Consider the following 18,639-nt stretch of genomic DNA (forward strand, 5'->3'; position numbering starts at 1 on the left):
CCCCACATCACCAGGTAAGAGGAGAGATGGTAGAGAGCAGTATGGAGGGGCCCCTAGATCCCCCCCCATCATCTGACCCCCACATCACCAGGTAAGAGGAGAGATGGTAGAGAGCAGTATGGAGGGGCCCCTAGATCCCCCCCCCATCATCTGACCCCCACATCACCGGGTAAGAGGAGAGATGGTAGAGAGCAGTATGGAGGGGCCCCTAGATCCCCCCCCCCCCCCCATCATCTGACCCCCCACATCACCAGGTAAGAGGAGAGGTGGTAGAGAGCAGTATGGAGGGGCCCCTAGATCTCCCCCCCCCATCATCTGACCCCCACATCACCAGGTAAGAGGAGAGATGGTAGAGAGCAGTATGGAGGGGCCCCTAGATCCCCCCCCCCATCATCTGACCCCCACATCACCAGGTAAGAGGAGAGATGGTAGAGAGCAGTATGGAGGGGCCCCTAGATCCCCCCCCCCCCCATCATCTGACCCCCACATCACCAGGTAAGAGAGCAGTATGGAGGGGCCCCTAGATCCCCCCCCCCCATCATCTGACCCCCACATCACCAGGTAAGAGGAGAGATGGTAGAGAGCAGTATGGAGGGGCCCCTAGATCCCCCCCCCATCATCTGACCCCCACATCACCAGGTAAGAGGAGAGATGGTAGAGAGCAGTATGGAGGGGCCCCTAGATCCCCCCCCCCCATCATCTGACCCCCACATCACCAGGTAAGAGGAGAGATGGTAGAGAGCAGTATGGAGGGGCCCCTAGATCCCCCCTCCCCCATCATCTGACCCCCACATCACCAGGTAAGAGGAGAGATGGTAGAGAGCAGTATGGAGGGGCCCCTAGATCCCCCCCCCCCATCATCTGACCCCCACATCACCAGGTAAGAGGAGAGATGGTAGAGAGCAGTATGGAGGGGCCCCTAGATCCCCCCCTCCATCATCTGACCCCCACATCACCGGGTAAGAGGAGAGATGGTAGAGAGCAGTATGGAGGGGCCCCTAGATCCCCCCCCCCATCATCTGACCCCCACATCACCAGGTAAGAGGAGAGATGGTAGAGAGCAGTATGGAGGGGCCCCTAGATCCCCCCCCCCCATCATCTGACCCCCACATCACCAGGTAAGAGGAGAGATGGTAGAGAGCAGTATGGAGGGGCCCCTAGATGATCCCCCCTCCCCCATCATCTGACCCCCACATCACCAGGTAAGAGGAGAGATGGTAGAGAGCAGTATGGAGGGGCCCCTAGATCCCCCCCCCCATCATCTGACCCCCACATCACCAGGTAAGAGGAGAGATGGTAGAGAGCAGTATGGAGGGGCCCCTAGATCCCCCCCCCCATCATCTGACCCCCACATCACCAGGTAAGAGGAGAGATGGTAGAGAGCAGTATGGAGGGGCCCCTAGATCCCCCCCCCCATCATCTGACCCCCACATCACCAGGTAAGAGGAGAGATGGTAGAGAGCAGTATGGAGGGGCCCCTAGATCCCCCCCCCCCATCATCTGACCCCCCACATCACCAGGTAAGAGGAGAGATGGTAGAGAGCAGTATGGAGGGGCCCCTAGATCCCCCCCCCATCATCTGACCCCCACATCACCAGGTAAGAGGAGAGATGGTAGAGAGCAGTATGGAGGGGCCCCTAGATCCCCCCCCCATCATCTGACCCCCACATCACCAGGTAAGAGGAGAGATGGTAGAGAGCAGTATGGAGGGGCCCCTAGATCCCCCCCCCCCATCATCTGACCCCCCACATCACCAGGTAAGAGGAGAGATGGTAGAGAGCAGTATGGAGGGGCCCCTAGATCCCCCCCCCATCATCTGACCCCCACATCACCAGGTAAGAGGAGAGATGGTAGAGAGCAGTATGGAGGGGCCCCTAGATCCCCCCCCCCATCATCTGACCCCCACATCACCAGGTAAGAGGAGAGATGGTAGAGAGCAGTATGGAGGGGCCCCTAGATCTCCCCCCCCCCCATCATCTGCCAGGTATTTGTCCTGACACGGGAGCCATAATTTGTCGGTGTATCTATAGGTGACTCTATCACAAGTTTTGCTGAAAATCATCAGAGAGGGGGGTCGGCACAGAGGACTTTTCTCTCTGCAAGTTTTCCCGATGTACATGTGAACCCGGATTAGTCTAAAGTTGATGAAATCGGGCGATGTTGTGTCCCATGGATCCCTGATAGCAAGACCCGCGATGCCCCCGTGACCCTACAGACTTTATATTGTAGAAGCTCTGAAGAGTCCTTAGGGCTTTGCTGCATCTCCCGGTGTCCCATATGGCTCTCGCTCAGGTGTTTCAGGCCCCTTTCTATAGTATCCGACTGCGCTGAATTATTTGGCTCCACTTCGGGAGGTTTTCTTGTCAGTAATTCTCTGTCCTTAGAGGGACTCCGCACTAATAGAATATAAATGTCACCACCTGTATATAAGACCTCTGACCTTTCTCTGATTACAGGTAACTGCGATGGTTTCTATAAACCCTCAGGAGTTCATGGCCCCGAGTCCACCCCAAAGTCTAACAGAGTTAAAAGCTCAACGATGAAGTTTCGAGACCGAAGCAAACAAGAACTGCAGGAGTAACGCAGCGGCAAATGGGAAATCTTAAAGAGGCCGACGCACCGTCCCCACATACACCTACAGAACAAGTCTGGCAAGATCCGTCACCTCATGTTAAAAAGGAACCTGTGCCGTATGATGGAGAAAACCCCAAAATGTCCACAGCCACAGATCTTACACCACAATATTCATATCTTCAGATTAAGGAGGAACCAGTCTCATGGGACGAAGGAAACTTCACCAATGGGGATGTGAATAAAAATGTTACGACTCCACCAAACAAGAGACTTTTTGTACCAACCAAGAAAGATGACCCCACAGAAGTCGTCGCGAGGTCACATCATACTGTGAAAGGCAAAGTAAAAATGGGGCAACTGGGCAGAAACCTGGAGAACACCGCCCCTCTGACCAAAAAGCCAGGAAGCAATGGGGAACAAAAATCAAAAACATTCACCTGTCTAAAGTGCAATAAAAATTTCCCAAACAAACAACTTTTTACTCTTCACCAGAAAATCCACATCAGGGAGAAGCCTTTCTTATGTCCTAAATGTGGAAAAACTTTTTCTAAAATCTCTCACTACATCCGGCACCAGAGCATCCATGTCGGAGTGAAGCCATACACGTGTCCCGAGTGCGGGAAGTCCTTCAGCGACCGCTCTTACCTCACCAAACACCAGAGAATGCACGCCCATCTCATATCCAAGCCATTCAAGTGTCCCGAATGCGAGGTCCGGTTCGTGAACCAGTACGAGCTCGTGGCCCACTGCAAAATCCACTCCGGGAAGAAGCCCTTCGAATGTGCCGAGTGCGGCAAACGCTTCACCAGAAACTACCAGCTTCTCAAACACGAGAAGGTCCACACCGGAGATGTGCCTTTTCTATGTTCAGAGTGTGGGACGTGTTTTAGGAATAACGCGCTCCTTGTGAAGCACCAGCAATACCACTCCAAGGAAAAACAGTTCTCCTGCTCCGAGTGCGGGAAATCCTTCTCCGATCGCTCACACTACGTCCGCCACTTGAGGATCCACACCGGGGAGCAACCGTTCATGTGTTCTGAATGTGGCCGACGCTTCAATGATAAATCCAGCCTGTCCAGGCACTATAGACTTCACACAGGAGAGAAACCATACGCCTGTTCAGACTGCGGTCAGTCCTACAGATACAGCTCCAGTCTTCTCAAGCACCAAGAAGTCCACCGCTTCAGCAAACCCTTCAAGTGCCCGCAGTGTGAGACCTATTTTATGAGCAACTCTGAACTTCTTATACATTGTAGTCTGCACTCCGCAGGGAATTAATGTCTTCTCTATTCTTGCCAGTAAGGCTGTGTTCACATGGAGGACTTTGCCATGGATTTGGGGGTGGATTTTCTCCCAGAATCCGACCCCCCCCCCATTGATTTTAATGGGAAGCAGAGATTGCAGCCGGATGTGTAAATAAGAAGAGTCCTGCTCGATCCTGCCATGGCGTCCGCAGCTCCAGACATTCATCAAGGCCTAATAAGGAGCGGCGAACATGAAGAGAATTCCTCTGTGTGAACACACCCCAATAAAAGACATCAACTTCCAAGCCTAAAATAATAATAAATAGAAGATGTACAAGCTCGTGTGTGTGATCTGGTCCTGCCGTGTCCTGTTATATGATGATCAAGGTTGGGACGAGCGATCTGGATACCAAAATGGGGGAACAACAATGTGTATAGAGACCGGTTCCCAACCCTTTAGTGGTAGCCACTTACCTTGTCCTGAGCACACGACGCAGGGAATCTCTCTTGGGCGTCTTATAATTGTTGTATAAAGCACCGACCCCTCAGTGTATCACTTTTGTCTAGAGCGCCCCTTTAATCTCCTGCCCGTTCCCTTAAGACGGCCCCCACCTCAGTCACCTCCTATCTTTTCCAACCCCTCCCTACAGAGAGACTTTTGGCCTAGCCAGGATAATGTTATGGATGAGGAGAAACTCGAGCGGCCATCACTGGTGTTAGGGGCTCAAGACCCCTGAGTTATGTTGTTGTAGTTCTAATTGATCAGGAAGAAGTGTATGAGCTCGGGAGACATACAGACTGACACCAGGGTATCATGTTCAGTATGCTTCAGTTTATTAAAGCAGAAGGACAGGTTTTCTATAGCACTACAGTTACAAGCAAGCTGCAAGGTATTTGTCCTTATTTGGTCATGTTAAGATCCTCACGCCTTTAACTGGTAGTGTCTTTAGTTTAGAACTCGGTGAACCAATACTTGTTTATCTCTACACAGTTCTTTTGTTTAACCCTTCACAATTCCCTCATTTTAGACATTATTCTCATATCAGATGAGTACATTCACCTACAATGTAGATGCCAGTCCCGCTGGATTCCCCTTCTGATATTCCTATAATGTCTACCAGTTATGTTTATCTTTATCATAACATCGATTAAAACATATCAAATTAGCTTGAGAAAGTAATATATAAGCAATATAATCATGGCAGCCTGTATAATGGTTTGTAATATCCCCGTTATCCATCCACCTATGCCCTTGAACCAATTAGCAGGATTCAAAAAGGAAAGTGTTAGCCCACCAGCTATCTTCATTTTGCACAACCTCCTTCTCGTACTCTTCCCTTAGTTTGTTATATATCCTCTAATTCTTGTTTTCCTTTGATATTACCTTCTGGATCGATATAATGGCAAAAGGTAGGTCCCACCACCTGACACATCCCACCCTGGGCTGCAGTGACATAATCTAGTACCAGGGTGTGTTGGTTGGTGACTGATCAGCTGGTTTTGCACTGCTATGATGGTATTAAGTACGCCTAAGATACCCCATATTTGATCATCTAGGTAATCGGTGGCTTCTACCACTTGATCCCACATCTGCATAATCATAGGATATACGAGTACAGCACTCACTATCTTGTTTCCAGAACCTATTTGGACCCAATGAGGTCTACCACTTTCCCTAGGGGCGTTATCGGTCGCTCTCTTGTACAGTGTGTTTAGATATGGCTCTTGCATTTAGTCTTATCAACTACAAAGGTGGCAGGAGTGAGTCCTTTAAGAAAGCATAAAACAAATAATGTCCATCTTTTCCTTCTTGCCGTGGTTCAGGAACCTTTTTACAATGGGAAGCGTGTATCCAGGTAGATTTTCCTTCCAATTTGACTGAAGTGGCAGTTGTCAGCAGCACTTGGGAGGGACCGTCATATCTGGGTTCAAGAGGCTTCCTGGTATGTCTTTTCACGACCACCCAATCACCAGGCTGCAAGCTGTGTGTTCCTGAAAACTCAGAAGGGTCTGGAATAGAAGAAAACCTGCTCATGTGTTACTTTCAGTCTTTGTCACAAGTTCTGGACATAGCTGGCAGTGCTGTCATAATTGAGTTGTACAGTCTGGGGAAAATACAACCTTAGTCTAGGCACACTTCCAACAAGCACCTCAAATGGTGACAGACCTGTCTTAGTGTTAGGAGTGGTCCTCCCTGAGTATAATGCTAGAGACAGGCACTCTGGCCAGGGCCTTCCTGTCTCTGCCATGGCTTTCTGGATTTTTGACTTGAGTGTGCCATTCAACCTTCCCACTTTGCCTGAACTCTGCTCAATCCCCCAACACAGACATTATTCCCTTCATTATCTCGCCTGTGGATTGTGTCCCTCTATCAGACTCTCTCATCTCAGGTATCCCCAATCTACACACAAGCTCAGATATCAATGTCTTGGCAGTTACCTGTGCGGTTACTCGTCTGACCGGATCCAACTTGAGAACAAATCCGCACAGATCAACACATATTCGTATGTTCCAGATTCAGGCAATTGTATGTAAACTACTTGTATTCTCAAGAATGGATACAGGGATTTTGGTGTGCATGTGGTGTGTCTTAACTACCTGCCCTGGATTGTGTAGAGCACCTATGTGACATGCTTTTACGTGATTCCCTGCAGCCCTTCCAAAACCTGGGGCAAACTACAGTTTACCCACTAGTGACTCCATGGCATTTCAAGAGGCATGCACCTTACCGTGGGCCAAACCAGCCATTTGGGGGTATGCTGCTGCAGGCAGACACAATCTATCCCTCATTTTCCACATTCCTTCACATTCTCTGGCACCAGTCACCTTAGAGTACAACCCCTTGGGGTCTGCTAGGTCAATGTCTATTTTGCTCACCTGGTTGAGACCCTTCCATGGCAGTAGTGCCGCTGCTTGATCAGCCTTCTCATTTCCGATACTCTCAGGGTCTCTTCCCTTTGTGTGAGCTCTGACTTTCACAATTGTCTGAGGTTTCAGAAACAAGGAATCAAAATCCTGCTCCCCTGAAAGGACGTTTCTATGGGCGTTGTTTGAGAAAACAGGGCAGGGGGACCTGATACTTCCTGAACCATCTGACTCTCACCAGTCAGGGGTAAATCAAAATGAGTGACAATGACTTTCCTGACAAAAGATTTAGTTGCCCCAGTGTCTATGAGGAACGGCACCTCCTTTCCATTAATCAATACAGGTTGGAAAATTTGTATACCTCTTTCTGCTGAAGATAAGAGGGACACTGGGGTAGGAGGGCCTAACCTTTATTGTGTGTTGTTCCGAACCCTGATTAGGGGCAGGTTTTCCACAATTGTCACTTTGTTTTGGGCACCAACAATCCCTGGCCAGATGTCCCTGTTTTCCACTATTAAAACACTTTCGAGTTCCGCTCCACCCTTGTTGTCTAGGGCGGGTGCCCAGGCGGCCTTGATCACTCGGATTTCCCGGGTTTAGGGTACCTGAATTGGTGTAATTTTTCACCGGAGCGGCTGCCTTTCTCTCTCATCTACAGCAAACCCAACAGCCTTGGCATACAAGTCATCTGGGTTTGTGCGTCTCCAGTCTGGGGTGCAGCTTCTGATCTTTTCGGCCATATTTGGTCTGATTCCTTGCATAAATGCTTCAGCAATCATGGCGTTTTTCAAAGCATCAGGGGCCTGGTCCCACCCAGAGTCTACTACCTTGGTGAGTAGTCTGCCATAATAAGCTTCAACAGACTCTCTTCTCCCTTTTACAGGTAGTCACAGCGGTGCGTCTGGTTTCTGCTTGTTTGTCACACCATAATTGTAATCTATCTAAGAACTCGTCCCCGCTCCTAGTGGTTTCTGTACTGCCGGGCTGATGTCTACTAAACTGGGCAGTAAGATTGATGGTTCTCAATGGTTGACCTGTAGAAGGGAGAAGGTGGAAGGATCTCATCATCCGGTGGTTGCAGCATTTTTACTTGTTGTACGTGGGGGCGATGAGCTCCACACGCCAGACAAGTTTCTCTGTAGTAAGGATTTTGTTATTCACAAACCCTACAAGTCCATCCCTCTGGACCTCCATATGGTGGGGGTGCAGAGGGTGGAATCTGCCATCCTTTTTTTACTTAAAATCACGGCGCAGGGTAAAGCATATAGTACAACCGCCTTATCACCCGATTTTTGAGGCCAATCCTCCGCCTCTGTTCTGTTACTACCTTCAATCAGAGCATATATTCCCCTTTGTAACTTATGCTCCCGTATCTGTCCTGCATGATCTAATCTCCATTGGTTCCAAAATTTACTATCAAACAGTCCTGTCTTAGGAACCCCTGCTCTCTTAAGGATCATTTTACTTGGTCGGTAACTTCTTTTCCTTCTCCCATCTCTATTAGTTCATATGGGGTGTACCCTATTTCAGAGGGTCCCTCCCCCATACTGGCTGGTAGCTAATCAGCCGTGAGCTTCCCACTCCTCTAGGGCAATTAAGACAATAGAGGGTCACTTTGACTTCTCGAGGGTCACTTTGACTTCTCTTAGTGGGAACTCCCAAACAGTCACTCTGTTTTCCTTGAACTAATCTCTGATGTGCAAAATTCTGGTGTAGTGCTCAGGATAAAACCTCATTCGGTTTCCACAGACTCAACTTTCTGTCTATGTCCCTTTACTGAAACACCCCTGAATCTTTGCACGTACTTGCGCAGATACTACTCAGTCCTTAGTGCTACTACTCGGGTCTCATTCGACCCTGACCGTCCAGGCACGGGTGGAGGCTAGTGTTCCAAAACAAGGATTTTTCAATCACTCAGTACTTTCCTCTTGCATCTCTACAGATTAAGGATGGAGAATGACTCTCTCTTTCGGTGCCACCTTATACACTTTATAACAGATGTAGCAACCAAATGACAGCATGGACAGTAGACAAAGAATGAGGTATAACGTTTCCCACCCCGCTACAGACAACATACTCCTTAGGTTCTTCCGTACTATATAATATGGCACCGATTGTTACAAAAACATGCAGCAACTAATCTCACTCATCGACACACAGGATCCGGGACACGTAGGAACTCAGATTAGTTATTTGGCAAGACAAGGGCTTACCTTACAACACTGTTTTATTCATCTGAGGTCTTCCGGGCCCGACTCCAAAATGGGACGGTGAGTGGATCGGTACACTATTGGCTGCACATTGACCGATTATTGGTGCCCCACGTTGGGCGCCAATTTCTGTTAGGGGCTCAAGAACCCTGAGTTCTCCCTTCAAGTCAAAAGGATCAAACATGTTGGAATCCAACTCTCCGATTCTGTCACTGCCCCTGGTATCGATGGGCTCAGCCAACATGAATTTAAAGGGGTTTTCTGGGACTTAAATATGGATAGAGCATCAATATCAGATCGATGGTGGTCCAATATCTGGTACCTCTAAGTATCCCAGACTAAGCTGTGAAGTCGAGAGGCCTGATCACTGACTCCGATGGCCGACAGTCACGGTCCGTCAGATTCAGTGAAGATCCTCTAATTCAGGATAAGGCCATTGAATGATCCTATGACAGTGACTACGTCACAAGCTCCACATGGAATCCATTCTCACTTAAGATAATTCACCCAAACCTGACGACGACTCCACAGGGTGGTCACCTTACGCCTGTGCGCCCCAATGTCCCCCAGGTAACCTGGCACATATAGACGAGCCGAGGTGTAACAGGAGTCAGGACTCTATAGAGTAGATTTCATATGACAATTCTCTGTATCCACCTACAAAGTACCTGCCCCCATACTCAAACCTACAAACTTTTTGGCTGGTCATAGGCGGCACTTTTTGAACCATAAACAGAGCATCAAAAATTGCAGGGTTTTTTTTTAAAATGTTGTGTCTAAACCCAAAGGGGACGCATTAGTGCTCGTGTGAAAGATTTTTTACAACTCCATAGACATGAAAGGTTTTCTATCGACACTTAATACAAAAACATCTAAATATAAAAACTTCTGAGATCCAAATCCCAATGAAAAATCTACAACAGAAACCAGATAGTGGATGATAGAGTGACTTATATAGTGGCTTATATCCTATAGAGTGGCTTATATATAGTGGAGGCGGTGCTGGAGAGTTCTCTCGCAGCATTGGGCCCACCCCCAGTGCTGCAAAAGAACTAATTTGCATACCAACAAAAACCAGGATTTATTCCGAACCGTTGCGTGGAGAAGACATCTAAGGGCAGAAGACGAATAGCCTTTTTTAAAGAGGACCTTTCATGTTTTGGGGCACAGGCAGTTCTATATACTCCTGAATTAAGCACACTGTCGGCTTTCCCGATCTGTGCCCCGGATGAAGAGCTAGTGGTCCCGGTACTGTAGCGCTTTACAGTCAGTCAGGAACGTCCTTCTCCACAGCAGCACCTATCGCACTGTACTGTGGAGCGGGGAGGAACGTCCCCTCCCCTCCTGATAATACTCCATTATGGACGAGCACTGTGAGCAAAAGGAGGGGGTGTTCCTCCCCGCTCACACTGTACAGCGTGATAGGCACTGCTGTGGAGAAGGACGTTCCTGACTGACTGTCAGGAACACCCTTCTGACTGTAAAGAGCTATGGTACCGGCATCGATAGCTCTTCACCTGGGGCACAGATCGGGAAAGTCGACAGCACGCTGAATTCAACGCACTGTCGGCTTTCCAGTGGTATATAACACCGCATGTGCCCAAATCCGTGAAAGGTCCTCTTTAAGGCTATCCCTACGTGTCAACAAGAAAAAATGTGTTTGAATGACAGGATCCCTTTAAAAAAAAAATAAAAATCTGCAGTGGTAGCGAGTTCCGCTGGTCCCCTAATGTCCTGGGCCCTGTGGCAGCCGTTACCCTGGTAGTTACGCCCCCTGGTCCTCTCGCTATAACACTCCTATTACAGACCTCTGGGTGTGCCAGACTCTTCAAGCCAAAAACCTTCACGAAGCTTCTCCTCGATCACTGTGCCGCCGCCTTCCTTGCCCACTATTTAGTGTCGCCCTCTGTGTGGATAAGACTTGTGATTAGAGGATTGTAGATGGAACGAGGCTAGAGTGGGATTCACACGTTGCGTTATATGCGGCTCATTATTGCAATGGATGGGATAGGCTGGATTTTGTTATCTGCAAGACTAACCGTACACACTTTGCGAGGCTCACACGGGCGCCGATGTTCCCGTTCTCCATTGGATATCCATTCTTTTTAACAGAAATGGCCAGACAAAAAGTTTGGGCTTGCAAGATTTTTTCATCCACTAATTCTAATAGGTCTGTGCTGGAGACTCTGCCGCAGATGTGAACACAGCCTTAGATCGGTGCTGGTGGAGCGCTTGTTAGGCCAGCCGCTATCCTCCGGACTCCACCATACATGCATGCTCAGCCGAGTGTGCAAGTGTCCTGAATGGGGAAAGGCGCAGTCAGAGGGTGCATGCACACTACGTAACGCCGGGCGTGTATGAGAGCCGTACACGCCGGCGTTACAGCAGGGCTGCCGAACACTTCCCATTCACTTCAATGGGAGCGCTCGTAAACGCCGCTGTTACGAGCGCTCCCATTGAAGTGAATGGGAAGTGTTCGGCAGTCTGCTGTAATGCCGGCGTGTACGGCTCTCATACACGCCCGGCGTTACTCAGTGTGCATGCACCCAGACTCCTCACCACAGCTTGTCTGCCCAGACAACACAAAGATCCGACCTGCGGAAACCCAACCGTCCTATTTGTTTCTTCCCCAACATCTGCCATCGAGGGGAGTCAGGTGCCCCCATACAGATTAGAAGGTCAGACCCGGCTGAAATTGGGGGTTTTGGAGGATTTTGGCCACACTAAAATCTTAAGTCAAGAATTTCATTCAATAAGAAAATTGTAAGTCGAGGGCTATGGCCGGGAATGTTTTATACCTGGATATTAGGAGTATAAGAATAGTCTTTACATTGGAGTCTGTGACTTATTACAGAGAAGGGTCTGTCAAGGAAGAGGGCCAAGGGTCCCACTAATCAATCAAGACTCCATAGTAATACTCGACCTCCATGTCCCCAAGGGCCAAGGGTCCCACCAACCAATCAAGACTCCATAGTAATACTCGACCTCCATGTCCCCAAGTCACCCCTACACTACAGTAGCATCGGCTGACTGCCATGTTTCTGACTCACACTTGGCTTGGCTGGGTATGCGAGTTTGTTTTGATGTTGTGAGGGGAAGCGCCTCTTCCGGAAACCTGGGGTCATGGCTTTGTTACCACAGGAATAAAGGATCGAGCACATTAACACCCTACATCAGTGTTTGGGGGAGAAGCCAATGACCTTACGTCAACCTTGTTGGGTTGGGGTCAATCACATGTACGGCGGGGATGACACTCCACTTGTCTGCTCATCTGAAGGTCTCGTCATCTCCCCCAACTAGTGTTTTCTTTGGACAAGTCCAGATTCTCTTCCCCAAAAACACCTAACATGATGGCGACCTCCTGGATCACCAGATGGAGAACCAGAGATGATGGATAAACAACGCTCAGCTACGATCGCTGCTCCCCCTGAAATGATGGTGCCATGTGGTGCCCATCCTGACCTTGGCTCCTTGTCATAAAGGTGTACAAAGCTCCCCCATTCTACTCATTGGTGGGGGCCTCTGTGGTTGGACCCCCACCAATCTGCAAGTTATCCTCTTTCCTATGGATGGAAATGCCCCCCAAAAAGGCTTCTCCAGGATCCAACTAAAAAAAATCTGCCTTTTCTAAAAGCTTAAATTTACTGAGGTTCTGCACCCGTTACACCCAGACGTCATCATGGCCACCAGGACAACCTACCGTCTCCAAACACTACACAAGGTCTCATATAACGTCCTGGCACACAGGGACAACGCACGCAAGCTCCGAGCTACCAGAGAGGAGCCAAAGCACATGAATCCAGCGGGGCGGCAGTGCCGAGTTTAGGACCTGAACCTCAGCTGTGTAAGGTCATTCTGTGGCCCCATCATCTCATGGTTGTATGTATTAGGCCTCTGCTCTGATGTCCTTGTGTCAGTGCAAACATCTTCTCTAGGTTGCCTTCAGTAATACACTGAAGATGACGTATGGGCCAAGTTCTCTCCATCGATGGTTTCCTTCCTCCTGGTGTATAAGGCGTCACTCCTGTCTATAATAATACTCCTATAATAACTGGGGTCACATCAGCCCTCACATCAGTCCATTACAGATAAAGGCCAGTGTGTAAATACCCCTAAGGCCCTATTCAGACAACAGTATTCTGGGCAGTATTTTCCATCAGTAGTTGGAAGCCAAAAGCCAATAGTGGAGCCAAAACATGGAAGAAACCTTTAGGGCCAGCAAGATCATGGAAAGTGTGGTCTATAGCGGGCCACCCCGGCCCCTACGGTGTTAATCTAGGCTTAGTACTTAGACCATATATAGTTGTGCCTTGTATGGCAGCTCTTAAAGGGTCTCATCACTGTGAGTCCGACCTTTACCCCATTCATTATGGGACAGACCAGAATAGCGGAAGCCAGATCTCTATAGCATTGGAGCGGTGGCCAACCATGCGCACTACCACTCCATTCAGGGGACTCTGAGACTACCATTCTGCTAAGGATAGGAGATAAGTGTTGTTTGTCGGAATACCTCTTTAGGTCTACCAAGAAACAGCAGTTTGGACACCAATTCATGAGCAGTGTGAGAGCGGAGTCCCGGGATCGGGTGCTGCACAGTATTTTATTGTTATTTGGTTACAGGTCACTTGTTTTAGTAGTAGTTAGTGTTAATACAGTGTCATCGCGCTCTAGCTCCAGCCGATCCTGCGTGATGATGGGGGGGGGGGGTCAATACTTATGGTTATATACATTCCCTGATGAAGAGGCAAATACAATATAAACCGTTCATTGCATATTCGGCGCTCGGTTGGTGTCATCTCGTTACGATGGGCAACTCCTCTTAGGAAAGGTCTCCTCACAAGTCCAGGTTTCATTGTCCACCTCTGTCATCGGTGCTACACAAAGTTCTACAGTCTATGACTACTTCATCTTCTATCCTAGTATCAGCCTGGACTAAATACACTAGAATCCAAAGACTCTCTCTAATGGACCACTGAACTGAAGGACGACTGGCCAACCATCGGCTCTTGGTGGACATCCATTCAGAAGATCAATGCCATTGAGTTCAGACGGCTTCTCTTGTCAGAAGTGAGTGCACGTCCGCGTCTATCACAAGTTACTTCTTCTGGGAATGGATTTTGTTATGTCTACTGAGATGTGAAGAAAGTCTGAAGCGTTTCCTACATAAAGAGCACTCGTAGGGTTTCTCCCCGGTGTGGATTCTCCGATGTGCCGCCCGTTTCGACTGACTTATAAAACATTTGCCACATTCTAGACAAGCGAAGGGCTTTTCGCCGGTGTGACTACGTTGGTGTATAACAAGGGAGGACTTATGTCTCAGACATTTGCCGCACTCGGAGCAGATGTAGAGCTTGACCTCCTTATCGATTATCTGGTGGCTCTTCCTATGTGTGGCCAATGAGTACCGATCCATGAAACACATCCCGCAATAAGAACACATCTGTTCCTTGTCCTCTTTGTGGATCTTCTTGTGTTTCAGTAGGGTTGACTTTCCGGCAAAACATTTTCCACATTCGGAACATAAATAGGGTTTCTCCCCCGTGTGGACTCTTAAATGTTCGGTCAGCGAGGCCTTCATACTGAAACACTTTTCGCATTCGCTGCATTTATAGGGTCTCTCTCCCGTGTGGATTCTCCAGTGGGCGACAAGCTCAGCATTGGAGGACAAGCCTTTTCCGCATTCAGTACATTCGAATGGCTTCTCCCCCGTGTGAGTCCTCAGATGCTTCACAAGTTGAGCATTGATGGCAAAACACTTCCCGCATTCAGAACATCTGAAGGGTTTCTCCCCCGTATGGGACCGTTGATGGATGACAAGTAGGGAATGGCTTGAAAAACACTTCCTGCATTCCGAACACTCGTGGAGTTTATGTCTCAAGTCGTTCCTCTTGGTGTCCGAAGACTCTGGGAAGTCATTAAGTTGCTTGCTATATTGAGAGCTGAGATAGTGTTGTCCTGTCGAGTGAATCATCTTGTGCTGAGAGAGCGAGGACTTGTAAGCAAAAAGTTTCCCACACTCCAAACACTCGAAAGGTTTCTCTCCCGTGTGCTGCATCAGATGGACCACAAGCGAGGTCCTATCCAGAAAATCCATTCCACATTCCGAGCACAGAGATTCGTTCTCCCCCATGTGAATTCTTTGATGGTTGAGTAACGTCACCTTGTCAGAGAACTGTTTCCCGCATTCGAAGCAGCAGTAGGGCTTCTCGCCCGCGTGGGTTTTTTGGTGCCGGATTAATTTCCAGTTCTCGAGGAACCTTTTATCACATTGTGAACAAGCGTATGGCTTCTCCCCCGTGTGGGACTTTATATGGCGGACTAACTTGCCTTTCTCGAAGAACTGTTTGCCGCATTCGGTGCACTGGTAGGGTCGCTCGCTGTAGTGCACGCTTACTTGATGATCCAGGTTGTCCTTCTCAGGAAAGTTGTAGGACTTCTGCCTGGCGTGTGACCTCTGATGGATGACCAGCTGGGAAGTGCTTAGAAAATACTTGTCACATTCCCCACATTCGTACAGTTCCTGACTTACTGGAGTTCTTTGATATTTAGGGAACTGGTTATAGCTGGGAAAGGCTAAATCGTCGAAAGAGACGGACTCGACGCTGATGTGGTTGGAGAGATACTGTTGTGTGAGCTCTGCAGGCGCGTACATGTTGTGGCTGAAGTGCTCGTCTTCTTCCTCTTCTTCTTCCCATGAGACCAGGTCCTGCTTCATGTGAACAGATGGGTATGGCAGGTCATCTGCAGGGATGTAAATCACATTCTCCTCATCCCACGAGGATTCCTCCTTGATATTATGGAGAAGGACGTCGCTCAGGCTTCCTTCTTGACTTGAAGTGGATTCCTCCATACTAGAGATATCATGTGTGTGAAGGTTGGTATCTACAAAGCAGGAGACTTTATCGGTGATGGCGGGCGAATCTGGGTCTGTATCATCGATGGTGATATAGCTGGTGACACTGTGGAGACGACCTGATCGTATATGATCAGATACAGGGGAGGGGTCTTCTTGGCTTGGCGCTATTTTAGCCTTACAATCTGGCTTTACCGACTTGAGCTGCTTCTCTACAGACTCTGAAGAAGATATCGGGTCACGGAATCCCAGTGAAGACGTCTTCTCCTCGGAAAGTTCTACAAGAAAGAGAAATATATTAAGATTGGACACAATTTAAAGAAAAATGAACTTTTTGGTGCAATTTTGGCTACTGGCAGTTCCCATACAATTGTCAAAGTGCTTAGAGAATACATCGGTCCCAGTTGGAGGTTGGCGCTGCGCCCATCATGGGACAAGGACAGGCGACGCATTAGGTTGTGCTGCCGAGGCACCGATGGGGTGACAGAATAATGGACAGGTAATTGCCCCTGATGTACTGAGAATTACCCAGTGATGTGAGGGTCAGATGATGGGGGGGGGGATCTAGGGGCCCCTCCATACTGCTCTCTACCATCTCTCCTCTTACCTGGTGATGTGGGGGGTCAGATGATGGGGGGGGGATCTAGGGGCCCCTCCATACTGCTCTCTACCATCTCTCCTCTTACCTGGTGATGTGGGGGTCAGATGATGGGGGGGATCTAGGGGCCCCTCCATACTGCTCTCTACCATCTCTCCTCTTACCTGGTGATGGGGGGGTCAGATGATGGGGGAGGGGGGATCTAGGGGCCCCTCCATACTGCTCTCTACCATCTCTCCTCTTACCTGGTGACGTGGGGGTCAGATGATGGGGGGGGAGGGATCTAGGGGCCCCTCCATACTGCTCTCTACCATCTCTCCTCTTACCTGGTGATGTGGGGGTCAGATGATGGGGGGGGATCTAGGGGCCCCTCCATACTGCTCTCTACCATCTCTCCTCTTACCTGGTGATGTGGGGGTCAGATGATGGGGGGGGGGATCTAGGGGCCCCTCCATACTGCTCTCTACCATCTCTCCTCTTACCTGGTGATGTGGGGGTCAGATGATGGGGGGGATCTAGGGGCCCCTCCATACTGCTCTCTACCATCTCTCCTCTTACCTGGTGATGTGGGGGTCAGATGATGGGGGGGGGGATCTAGGGGCCCTCCATACTGCTCTCTACCATCTCTCCTCTTACCTGGTGATGTGGGGGTCAGATGATGGGGGGGGGGGATCTAGGGGCCCCTCCATACTGCTCTCTACCATCTCTCCTCTTACCTGGTGATGTGGGGGTCAGATGATGGGGAGGGGATCTAGGGGCCCCTCCATACTGCTCTCTACCATCTCTCCTCTTACCTGGTGATGTGGGGGTCTGGGGGTCGTCCATCATCACTTCCTTGTACAGATCCTTGTGTCCTTCTAAATACTCCCACTCCTCCATGGAGAAATAGACGGTGACATCCTGACACCTTATAGGAACCTGACAACACAATGACACCGTCCTCATCATCCTCCAGACACATCATCCCTTGTGTTAGTCTCTAATGTCCCAGCATTCCCGGCAGCGCTCACCTCTCCGCTCAGGAGCTCAATGATTTTGTTGGTGAGGTCCAGGAGGGTCTTCTGGGCGTTGCTTTTGTTTCGTGAATGCGGTGACTCTGTTTTGGGGCTCCGGCTCCTTCCTGATTCTTGAGGCGCACGGGGTCGGCTGTTGGGGGTCACACACTCCCCGGAGGTCTTCTTCACTACTGTGCAGTCCTACATATGGAGATACGTGTCAGTACATACAGTCAGCCATGTGACGGGTGATCTCCGACCCCCAGACCCCTCACCTCTCCGGTCAGCAGACAGATCATCTCCAGGGTCAGGTGTAATATCTCATCCTCGTGGTCGTCCATCGTCTGGGGTCGGTCAGGCTGGATTACAAGATACACCGGTTGTCAGAAGAGTGACCTGGAGCTCGGGCCCTACAAATATGATAATTGACCTGATTTTCTTCATGTGGCTTATTACAATATTCGTGAAGTTCCGCCTGTAGATTTGTAGTTACCGCGGGGTCTTCAGACGACAATGATCAGAGGAAGTGACAAACATACAAACCAGCGTCCTACGGAGTCCCGAGCGTCATGGACCACTGAGGCCGGTCATTGGGCGACACCATGTGATCACAGTCCTCAGAGGTCCCAAGAGCCCGGAGAGGCGAGTAACCAAGTGTGATGTCTGTCACCGAGCTCCATCCACATGTTACAGGACACGACTGGTGACGGCTCATAAAGTCTTATGTTTGTGTAATGACAGTCACCTCTATTACAGAAGTGTCTGACCCCTGTATAAGCAATACCGCCCCTGCTACCTCCTGTGTCACCCCCTGCTACCTCCTATATCCGACCCTGGTACCCCCTATATCACCCCCTGCTACCTCCTATATCACCCCCTGCTACCTCCTATATCACCCCCTGCTACCTCCTATATCACCCCCTGCTACCTCCTATATCACCCCCTGCTACCTCCTATATCACCCCCTGCTACCTCCTATATCCGACCCTGCTACCCCCTGTATCACCCCCTGCTACCTCCTATATCACCCCCTGCTACCTCCTATATCACCCCCCTGCTACCTCCTATATCCCCCCCCCTGCTGCCTCCTATATCACCCCCTTCTACCTCCTATATCACCCCCTGCTACCTCCTATATCACCCCCTGCTCCCTCCTATATCACCCCCTGCTACCTCCTATATCACCCCCTGCTACCTACTATATCACCCCCCTGCTACCTCCTATATCACCCCCTGCTACCTCCCATATCACCCCGTTACCTCCTATATCACCCCCTGCTACCTCCTATATCACCCCCCA

At 49.6% G+C, this 18,639-nt stretch overlaps 2 protein-coding genes across 2 annotated transcripts; one reads left to right on the plus strand and one right to left on the minus strand.

Annotated features, from left to right (window-relative positions):
- Positions 1 to 2,005: 2,005 nt before the first annotated feature.
- LOC142188708 (uncharacterized) lies at positions 2,006 to 4,140 on the plus strand. Its single transcript, XM_075261946.1, has one exon. It carries the CDS (start codon positions 2,593 to 2,595, stop codon positions 3,850 to 3,852), a length of 1,260 nt encoding a protein of 419 aa, XP_075118047.1. The 5' UTR covers positions 2,006 to 2,592; the 3' UTR covers positions 3,853 to 4,140.
- Positions 4,141 to 13,487: 9,347 nt separating this feature from the next.
- On the minus strand, positions 13,488 to 17,745 carry LOC142188706 (uncharacterized). Its single transcript, XM_075261944.1, has 4 exons — positions 17,615 to 17,745; positions 17,355 to 17,540; positions 17,139 to 17,262; positions 13,488 to 16,024 (listed from the first exon to the last, which is right to left on the minus strand). Exons 1-4 carry the CDS (start codon positions 17,678 to 17,680, stop codon positions 13,989 to 13,991), a joined length of 2,412 nt encoding a protein of 803 aa, XP_075118045.1. The 5' UTR covers positions 17,681 to 17,745; the 3' UTR covers positions 13,488 to 13,988.
- Between the last annotated feature and the right edge of the window lie 894 nt (positions 17,746 to 18,639).

This window comes from Leptodactylus fuscus, unplaced genomic scaffold (genome assembly GCF_031893055.1).
Source record: "Leptodactylus fuscus isolate aLepFus1 unplaced genomic scaffold, aLepFus1.hap2 HAP2_SCAFFOLD_677, whole genome shotgun sequence".
NCBI lineage: Eukaryota > Metazoa > Chordata > Amphibia > Anura > Leptodactylidae > Leptodactylus > Leptodactylus fuscus.